At 40.6% G+C, this 10,953-nt stretch overlaps 1 protein-coding gene across 2 annotated transcripts in view; it reads left to right on the top strand.

Moving 5' to 3' along the window:
* LOC146314840 (unconventional myosin-VI) overlaps positions 1–10,691 on the top strand; it is a 196,396-nt gene extending 185,705 nt beyond the window's left edge. For both annotated transcript variants that reach the window (XM_084737001.1, XM_084737000.1), the window contains 2 exons: positions 4,742–4,960; positions 10,343–10,691. In XM_084737001.1, the coding sequence (XP_084593127.1) occupies positions 4,742–4,960; positions 10,343–10,542 (419 nt within the window). In that variant the 3' untranslated portion in view covers positions 10,543–10,691. The remainder of the gene's footprint in view (positions 1–4,741; positions 4,961–10,342) is intronic.
* Positions 10,692–10,953: the final 262 nt, after the last annotated feature.

The following is a 10,953-nucleotide window of genomic DNA, read 5'->3' as shown; positions in this document are numbered from 1 at the left end:
ATTCTGTAAATGGGAAAACTTTTCATTCTCTCCTCTGTTTTTATCATTTTGTCTCCATATGTGAAAACATCTCACTACTAAACATCAGATAGAGTGATGATGATGGTGATGATGATGATGGTGATGATGATGGTGATGATGATGATGATGATAAACGGTGTCATTAGGAGTAGCTGCAGGTTTCATCATGTTTTATGAACAGTGTGTTTTATATTTCCATCCTGGTGTCTGATTCATCATCATGTGATCATGTTTCACTGTTGCTGCTGTGTTGCATCACTTCCTGCAGTGTTTGTCGTGTAACCTGGCATGTTTACTTTCAGATCATGCACCTCCTGTGAGAAAAGCATGTAAGTGGTCCTCCAGTGTGTTAACGCTACTAACCAGCAGAGCTACACCCCCCTCCCTCCCACCTCCACCCTTATTAACCCCCCCACCCCCCCTCCCACCATGGTAGAGGTCTGCTCTAACTGGGATCACTGCTGGCCTCAGGTCTGCGCTTTGTGCTGCTCAGTTTGATGGAGAAGTTTCCCTTTTTCTGTGGAGGAGGAGGAGGGTGGATGGGTTTCCATGGCAACCGCTGCCTCTATTGAGACGTGTGTGGAAGAGATTATTTGAGCGATCTGCAGGCACGGAGCCACCGTTCCGTCTTTATGGCCGGTGCAGCGGTGCCGGCTCCGGTCCGTTCTGCGAGACGCCTCCCAGACAGCTATAAGGGTTTGATAAAGAGCCGAGGTAATTCCTGCGAGCTCTCAGGGCGGCTTGTTATTGATGCTCCCACACGGATGAGAAATTCTCATGGAGGAGGGGAAAAGACGGTGGGGCTTTCAGGGCACTTTGCCCGCCTTGTGTTTGGTGGCAGATGATAGCATCACGTTTTACGGGAGCGTGACGGGAGGAAAAGGCCGCCGCGCCCGCTGATTGGAAGGGAAACGTTGTAAAAAGGTGTCCTCGTTCAGGCAGCGAGCAGACGCTTCACTCCATTCACTCCTTGCTTAATGAAGATTTTAGATACATAACAGCCCATTCAGCTGCATGAAGCATCCAGTACGAGTGTGAGACCAGAGCCACTTTTTACAGAATGATTCAAGTCTGACTGACGTGGTTTATTTCAAATTAAAAGCTGCTGAAGTTTCTGTTTAAATTCATCAAGCTTCACGCTTCATCAAGAAGTTTGATCGTCTGTCTGTTTAGAAAAGGCTCATAAAGATCGTTTAGACCACTGAAACCCAAATGAAATTATTTAAAGGGTCAGTTCACCCAAATCACACCAAAGTCATTCATCCATCCAAATACAAACTCTACATGAATAAATACAATATATATACAAATACATACATTACAGACTCTCCCAAAAATCTTCTAAAACCCTGACATGTTTTTAGTCTGAATCTTCACTGCAGATCTTTAGCTTGGAGCCACGTTCATGTGCACACAGTCTGAACTGTGTGTGTGTGTGTGTGTGTGTGTGTGTGTGTGTGTGTGTGTGACGGTGTGCAAACAGCACGTTGGAGCTTTAGGAGACGACATTTGAAAACTGGTCATCATCTACTTTCATTGTTGTGAGATTCTGCACCACAGTTTTCCTGTGAAACTCCACCCAAACCATGATCTTTCCGTAACTATAACCAAATGTTTTTTGTCTTTAAATCTGAGCAGATTTTAACCACAGCGTTGTCACATTATTATTTGTTTGAATGATGCAGGAGTTTAACAAATCTTTTCCCCATCTTGCCAACCCAAATCAAACATTTCTGGTGGAGCCACTGCTGTAATCGGCAACACTAATTATGACTTGTTAAGGACTTGAAAGTCAAAGTTTAGGACTTGGGATTGACTGTCAAGTCAAATTTTATTTGCACAGTCCTAAGTCACAATTATCAATACAAACCTCAGTCCTTTAGACCCTCGATCAGGTGAGGAAAAACCAAACACTTGTGATTTGTGAGCTGCAAATCAATGACTTGGTCCCACCTCTGCAGAACACAGAAAGTGAAGTTTGTTTCTACTGTTTGGGTGAACTTTCCCTAATCTGCTAATGCAAAGATCAATTAGCAAAGAGAAAAATGTGAAAGCGCACAAATAACATTTGATTCTCAGCTTCAGCTTCGTCAGGTTTGACAGGCAGACGTATCATCAAACAAGTTTCTGCAGACAGACGTCAAACCTCATGTTTCCCTCTGTAGTGAAGACTTGAGTGTTGGACAGGTGTGTGTTTCGTGTGTTTCATGTTGCACAGTTCGAACTGTGTCCGTGTTTGGTAGCTGATCTTTATCCACACCATCAGGTCACAGATCCACCTCGTTTCCATCAGCCTTGGAACCTGAATGCAGCTCTCGAACTCTCAGTGAGTCACTGAAGGAATCAGGCGCTTTGTAGCAGAAAGCAGGAAATACGACAAACAGTAATCAACAACCTGAGAGAATCTGCAGGGAGTTCAGTTCAAGAGCCTCTCTGAGGAAAGTCTCCACACTTCTGCTGCTTTTTCTAAACAAAAAGGCTGATTCTTTTGTTGTTGTTTTTGGTGAAGGTTTGGGATTTTTTTTCTTTCTTTCTGGAAGTGGACGTTTGTTGGCGTCGCTCTTTTTCAGTTTCTCGCCTTTTTTTGGAAGGTGGTGTGAGGGCGCCTTTCTGTTGGTGATGGTGAAACGACGTGTTGCTCTTAAACAGATGGTTGTTTTAATGTTTTCAGATGGATGCTGCAAAGATTCATTTTAACAAGCTGTTAAAAGAAGTTTGGATTTTTAGACGTGAGGTTTAATGAGGTACTTATACAAAGTCAGTGTAGTAGATTGTGGTTGGAAGAACCACTGCTGTGAACAGGGTCAGAAATCAATATCAGTTTTAGGTACACTTTATTTTGACCACTTTTCACCACTTTACCTTGAAAATTGATTAAAACTTAAAAAATCAGGTCCTTTCTTTCAGCATGCTGTTACTCAAAATCAAGAAAATCCTCGTAACAAGCTGAACTACACTGGAAACAAGCGATTTCCCCCCACGTTTTATTTTTAAAACTGAATACAAGATGGAACGACTTCTTAAAATGACCATCTTTGCAGAGCTCTGATTCAACAAGCTGCTGCAGCTCGAGTCTCTTTATCACGTAGAGAAGCTTCCTCAATCTGTAGATCCTTATTTTACGCTCCACTTTGTAGAAAGATGCACATAATTTACGTTTTATGTTTCACGAGTATGCAAACCCCGGTGTAAACATCTGCCACGCTTGACGTCTCACTGATTTCCCCCCTCTGTCATCAGCGCCGCTGTGATCTCCGCTGACCCTCCTCTAACAGCAGGACTCGCTGACTGAACGTAACTCGGAGACCAGGGAGTCGGTTTATCGCTCAGAGCTGATCCGACTACAGCGGAGCGGGGACTAATGTTTACATGCAGAGAGTTGATGGGGATGAAACACACCCTCTGAAATCAGAGTGTTTCAACCTGCAGCGAGCTGATTGGGATTCTTTGTTCCATGTTTGTTTTTTTCTTTTTGCATGAGCCCTGTTCCAGTTTATCCACCTGTGTTTTAACTTCATGCAAATTCACCTTAAAAGCTCTTTTAGGTGGAAGTGAAGCTCCACAGCTGTTCTTTATTAATGCTACGTACATGTCAAGGTCAATTCCAGCGCTGGTAGTCTGCAGTTCCAGCTGTTTGCATCACAAGCAACCCGAAAAACGTTTCATGAACTTGTAAATTATTTAAGACAAGGACGAACTTCCCCTTTAAATGCGTGTTTCATAATTTGGGCAACGGGCTTATTTGATGAGAAGACCTTTTTTTCAACTGCAAATTATGTCTCCAAAGGAAAACTCTGTCAGTATTTTTTATCTAACGAGATCGAGCTTTCAATCTGTTTGTCTCACTCTGGAAACATGAGACTGAAGAAACACTCCACAACATCTCTCTCACTGAAAAAAACAACTGATTTCATAATTCTAGTTCCAAAAAGTTTTAGTCGCATTTGCTAAAATTACTAATTCATGTAATAAAAGATGTCGATAAAATATTGCCATGCAAAATACTGCAGTACTATCCTGTTTGGTTTTTTTTCCCACTCTTACTAACAACAGGTTATATTTCATTTGTGAGGCTGTGTGGCAACTAGCCTGGAAAAAATTAAATAAAAAGGATCAGAGTTGAATTTCAGTGAAATAAAGGTCAAAGACTTTTGAGTGTTTGAATGGAAACACTAGATCTTCAACTGCAAAAACCTTTGGAAAAGATCAAAATCAACAAACCTACAGTCCATAAGATACATGTCACTTTATTTCATTACACCTGGATCTGAATGTTGAGACGTTTTCACAAAATGTAGAACAGAAATAAGTTCTTCTTTGGAAACAAGGTGCTCTAATTGAAATTTAAACGCTGTTCTAAATATCTTACATCACTGAACTGCAGCCGTGTCGTGCCCTGAAAATAGTTTTGCAGTAAGTTATTTCCAGCTGAAGGGAGATTCTCTTTTTTCTCGCCCTCTGTCCGGAGGTCAGACTGACATCTGCTGGAGCTGATAATCACATTATGTTTCTTTGATGATGGTGGAGGTTCAGTCTCTCTACTCTTTCATTAGTTAATACACAGGTTGATAGAGAGGACTCAGGCTGTTGCTCAGTAGATTTTGCCCATCTTTCCCTTTAACTGACCCCACGCTGCATGTAAACACAGTCCCTGACTCCTGACTTTCATCTGTGGAAGACATCTAACTTTTTTTTTTCTTTTTTTCTATCCAATCAACAGCCCAGCAGAACCCGGCCCCGCCCATCCCGGCCCGGCAGTACGAGGTGGCGATGAACCGGCAGCAGCGCTACTTCCGCATCCCGTTCATCCGGCCGGGCGACCAGTACAAAGACCCCCAGAACAAGAAGAAGGGCTGGTGGTACGCTCACTTCGACGGGCCCTGGATCGCCAGGCAGATGGAGCTGCACCCCGACAAACACCCCATCCTGCTGGTGGCAGGTCAGTACACGGAGGAGGAGGAGGAGGAGGGGAAACAAATGAGTAGGAAAGGAGGAGATAAGGCTGGAAAATTGATGAACGAATGAATGGAAGTATTAATGAAACGGTGGAGGATGTGAAGGAGAAGGAATGGTAACATGATGAAAAAATCAAGAAAAGAATCAAGATACAGGATGGAAGAGAGAGAGAGGACTGGGAGGACAGGGACTGAAGGACAAATGGAGGGTGCAGGTAGCAGAATGCAGAGAAGGGATGATGAGATATGGAAGAACAGATTAAGGGATGGAGGGAGGACTGGAAAAGGTAATAATCTAGGGAGGAGGAGGATGTCAGGCTGCAGGGAAGAAGGGATAAAGAGCTGAGTGATGGAAGGAATGAGGTTACTGACTCTTCTGTCAATCTTTCCTCTCTCACTCCGCTCACATACAGTTTATGATGATCACTGTGGCAAATTTACCACCTGACATTAGGGACTTTTGAGACAATGATGGCTGTTGATTTTATTGGCCGCAATGACAACTTCAAGACTTTTTAAACTTTTCTTTTTCCCATGATGCCTCACCAAGGAGGTTTATGGACAAATTTACTGATAAAAAACAAAAACAAAAACAAAAGAAAGAGAAATAAAGTAGTGACACTTATAAGGCAAATATGTTAATAAGGAAGTCAAAGTAGTTACTTAAAACACAACGTTATTATTCTACCAAACGAGATTGGTCAACTTCATCACAGGAAAACTTCATGAATCGTTATTAGAAAGCTAATTAATGCTAATTCCATGAGTTGAAAGCTGCAGCTGACTTCTTTTTAAAACATGAAGGCTTGTTAGAGATCTTACACATGCATGTGTTGTTCTGTTTATCATGTTGAAAGACTGAGGCTAAAACTGTTTCTGCTGAGCATCACTGGTAGATTAGCACATCGTTAGCGTTATCTAACTAGCTAACTAAGAACTCATGAAAATTAGAACCCTGCAAAATGGTCAAATGTGAATTTGATAGCTTTGTAGCCGATATTATGGTACAAGACTGAGGCTAAAGCTGTATGCCACTGGCAGATTAGCAGACTGTCAGTGATAGCTAGTTAACTCATGAAAACCAGAATCCTGCAAAAAGGTTTAATATGCATTTGATAACTATGTAACATGCTATCATGCTACATGATGAGGCTAATGGTGTTTTTCTGTTTTCACTGGCAGATTAACAGATTATTAGCTGAAGCTAGCTGGCTTCATAGGAGATGTCATTTTTTATCGTAACCTGTAACCTGCTCAGTAATGTAGTTAGTTAATGATAATGCAGTTAGTAAGTGACATTAACTCATTACAGTGGGTAACTAGTTAGCCAGAAGTGACAACATTAGCGGCTTAAGTAAGAGCACATTATTCCTTTAAATGTTTCAGTTTAGGGAGGTGTTGGAAGTTGTGATAAATGGAGGGGATGAAAGACGGAAGAAAAAAGCTAGTATAGAAGAAGAAACAGATTAAGAGTGGAGGCAGTGAGGGTAGGAAGAATGGAAGGAGAGAAAGAAGAAGGGAGGATAGAAGGACAGAGAGTGAGTGCAGAGAAGTGCAGCAGAATCGATGAGTCGATGCTCAGACGCCGACAGAAACAAAAGAAATCAAAAGTGACACTTCACTGGCCGACTTTAATAAACGTTCAGGAATTTGACTTTGTGACAGAGCGGCAGATTCATCATCATCACGTCTGATCATAACGCGCAGTCAGAGCGTTCACCGCCGGCCAGCTGTAAAGAATATGAGGCTTTTATTTTTTAGGAGTCCTGTGTTGAACGTCCGATATGAATCACTGAGCAGAACTGGCAGAGTTCAGCTGCTGTCAGCTCTCATCAGACACATGAATGTGACAAATATACACGTCCATACTGATTCAATAGTTTATATGTAGAGCAAAGAGAACAGAGACAGGAGACATATTTTATCGAGTGTTTCTTCCCCTTAATGCACAGTCACAGTTTTACTACCCTGAATACAAAACCATAAATAATAAATATTCCACTGTGAAGTGTTGAAACAACAGAAAGTCTCAAGTCAGGAGTGAATCGCAGATGTATTGTTTTATTAGTGAAAAGAACAAAAACATGACATGTTTCCTTGTGCGTGGGCGGGTCAGTGTTCATGTTTGACTGACAGCTGAGACAGAAACAGAACCAAGACACAAAAACTTGTTCTGGTAACTTATTTTATCTCACGAGTCCAGAGGTCAAAGTGAAATAAAATGTTTCAGTTTTAGTTAAACAAATCATAAAGCTGCTGTCAGAAGTTTCAGCGTTTTGGTGCTTCTGTTTTATTTCTTTTAACCAAGAATAAGGTACAAGAGGCCTTGGTAGGTGTATTTTTTTTAACTTTGGTTAAAGACAGTCTAGCTGTTAGCCTCTTTTTCCAGTCTTCATGCTAAGCCACGCTAAGCTAATCATCTCCAGATTTAAGGCCTCAGATTAATAACTTCTCATCTAATTCTCTTCTAATTTAATTCACCATAGAAAGTAAAGTATATTTCACAGAGTACTGACCTGCCCTCACCCTGCGTCTCAGGGCTGAACTAAGTCAAAACAAATGAAAACACCTGTTCAGGTGTTAACAACATTTGTGCCACAACAAGCTGTAAAATCACAGACTGAACCAAATGACGAGTGAAAACACAACACTAAAAGTGAAAAAAACGAAGTTGTTTTGTTTATCCATCTGTCTCAGCATATGTGTGTGTTGATGAGTTAAAACCTCACGACTCCAACCTGCGTTTTTCACGACTTGGACGATTACAGTCGTCTGTGGGTTGAGGAATGTTTGTGAGTTCTGGCTTTATGAAACTGTGTCGTCGGCCGCACTTTGTGTGATTCAAAAACTGTGTGGTCGTCAATCAGAAAAGGCTCATATTGTGGTGAAATAGTTGGTGTTTTGGAGCAGCAGTGTTCACAGACAGCAGCAGTATGTGGGTGAATAACTACCTCATATAACACTTGGCTAACACACTGCTGGAACTTGTTATTGCCTTTACAGCCGCAGATGCAGCGCGTTACACTGACAGAATGTAAATTATAACCGTTGAATGTGTTCAGGGAATGAAATATGTCGTCTGAAGTTTGAAGTTATTCAGGATGCAGGAAAAAAAAGTCCAGAATGCACCAACTAAACCTGCTGTTTAAAGGAGCATTAAGTAATCTGTGGACAAAAAAACTTTTTCATTTGCGTAAGTTTGTCATCTTCCTATTAGAATGTGTCAGTTAACATCAAACTAATCAACTTAACTAAACAACATTATTTGAACAGTCACAAAATTAAACAGCTTCAAAATAAACCTGAAATTTGCAGAAAAGTTAGTCGTGAGCTTTAGGACGTCTGTAGGTCTGTTGATCTTTTCAACTTACAGGTGAAATATCTTGACATAATTCTCATTAACATAACTTTTATCATGCTAACTTTAGCATATTAGCATGCTAACACCCTAAATGTCAAAGTGAACTATATTGCTACAATTTAGGGTTTGATTATGTTAGCATATAACATCAGGGTAGAATATTGAGAACATCTAATTAAAGAATGTTAATCTGTTAACTTTAGTATATTAGCATGCTAACATTTGACGTCAAGATATTACATTTAGGCTGTTGCCATGGTAACCGCAGCATGTTAGCACAATAAAATCTTGCATGATACATCTAAGATGAAGTCTTCATATTAGCATGCTAGCATGATAAACTTTTAACATTTTAACATCCATTATGTTTACATACAAATGTAAGGATGCTAACATGATAATCTCATGAAACAGGTTAGCATGTTAATATCCTAAATGTTAACATACAAACTTTAACATGCCTACATTTTAAATGTTAGTGTAATCTGGACACGTTGCATAAGAATTAACATATCAACTGCATGATAACATGTTAAATGTAAGTCAACTTAAGGTTTTATATATGTATGTATGTACACGTGTGTGAGTGTGTGTATATTTGCTAAGCTAGTCGTGGACCTTGGGATGTAGGTCAGTTGATTTGTCTGATCTTTTCTATGTAAAAATTACTCATTAACATGTAATTTTAGAGGATGTTAATGCTAACAGAATGCTAACAGAGAACAGCATGCTAACAGAACATTAGCATGCTATTCACTTAAATCTGACTACACTTCACTTGGTGTATTATTATGTTAACTTTGGTATATTTGTATGCTAACATGTTGCTGTCACATGCTAAATGTCCGAATAAAGTCAACATACTACATTATTTTGACTGCTGACATGTTAAATGCAGCATGTTAGCACAGTGAAATTTGACATGCTACATTTAAGATGGTAACTCCTCATATTAGTATGCTAAAATGGCAAACCTCACCTTGTTAGCATGCTAACATCCTAAATGTTAACAGACTAACGTCAGCATGCTAACATGCTAAGTGTCAGTTAAATCTGCATACGCTGGATTTAGAAATTAACAAATTACCTTAACTAATGACCTCAATTAACCTCAATAATTAAGGTTGTTGACATCTTTCCTTCAGATTTGTAATCACAGTGATTCACAGTGTGTGTGTGTGTGTTAGGCTACTGTTAACGTTAATATACTACATGTAGGAATGTTACCTTTAGCATATAAACATGCTTACAGGCTAAATGAGTATTTTTAACATGTTTCGTTCTAGAGTGTAACACACAAATTTTAGAATGCTAACATGCTAAATGTCAGAGTTAATATCTTAATGTGATATATGAAGGATAACATGTTAAACCAAAAAATTTAAATAGCCAAACCTGCAACATCTAAGATGTTAACATGTCAGTTGGCTAAACATCAGATCTTAATAGGGTACATTTAGGATGGCCACATGTTAAATTCAGCATTTTTCTTGCCAACAAGCTGAACTGCAGAGTATATGAATATACTACATTTAGGATTTGTTTCTGGCAGCTTTATACTTTGTTAAACTGACAAAATGAGATTACACTGTACAGGTGCTGAAGAAAGACAAAAATAAAGGCATGGAAACTTTTTAAAATTTAACTAAAATGGACCTCGACTCCAGAGAGTTTTAAATCATGTAAAGCAGCTACTGTAGGTTGTCAGAAACAAGATGACCTCTAAATAATTGTTCCCAAAGTGGCTGCAGGAGTTGAAAAACTTTCCAACCAGAGCCAAGATTTAGCAGATGTTCAGTCTGTGGTTTGGAGGAGTTCGTCTGCTCTGGTTAGAGGCATCTTCAGGTCAAACAGACATGAAATCTCTGCTTCTTGTTGTAATCATGTAATCTGATCCCGACAGGTCATTGATTGGATTCTTTCTTTTCTGGATTTTTCTGGTAAATAATTAAAATTGGTTTTTGGTTTTAGGAGTCTAAAGCTGAACCATATTTCCATCTTCCAGGAAAGGACGACATGGAGATGTGCGAGCTGAGCCTGGAGGAGACGGGCCTGTCGAGGAAGCGGGGAGCCGAGATCCTTCCTCGGCAGTTCGAGGAGATCTGGGAGCGCTGCGGCGGCATCCAGTACCTCCGCAGCGCCATCGAGAGCCGGCAGGCGCGACCCACCTACGCCACGGCCATGCTGCAGAGCATGTTCAAGTGACGGGGCCCGGGGCCCCTCGCTGCAAACAAAGGGACAAACGCACCAGCTACCTAACACAGATGGCGTGTGAGCGTACTGCACCAGGTTCTGACTGGCATTCAGCGAGTTTTCTCATCTGTCCTTTTGTTTTGTTCTTTTCCTTCTGTTGTTTTTTTTTTTTTTGTTCTTGCCGGCTTCAGTTCCTCGATGGGTGGGCGAGACCGAGGGTGAGGCCGAGGGTGAGGGCGGGGAAGTTTTGCGGAGAACCCTATGCAGAAAAATCACTAAATTATCACGTCCAGTTGTTTTCCAAGGAATTCCGTTTCTGCAACACTAACTACGAGGCCTTAATACTACTTTAACAGGGTTTAATTGCCAGAAGTAGGACTTTTATTTTTCTTTTGTTCGAAGCTGCCTCCCCAAACGAGAAAT

The sequence above is a fragment of the Lutjanus erythropterus genome, chromosome 15 (genome assembly GCF_056507025.1).
Source record: "Lutjanus erythropterus isolate fLutEry1 chromosome 15, fLutEry1.hap2, whole genome shotgun sequence".
NCBI classification, from domain to species: Eukaryota; Metazoa; Chordata; class Actinopteri; order Lutjaniformes; family Lutjanidae; genus Lutjanus; species Lutjanus erythropterus.
Note: the sequence above shows the minus strand (reverse complement) of the source record. Positions and strands in the feature narration are given on the sequence as shown.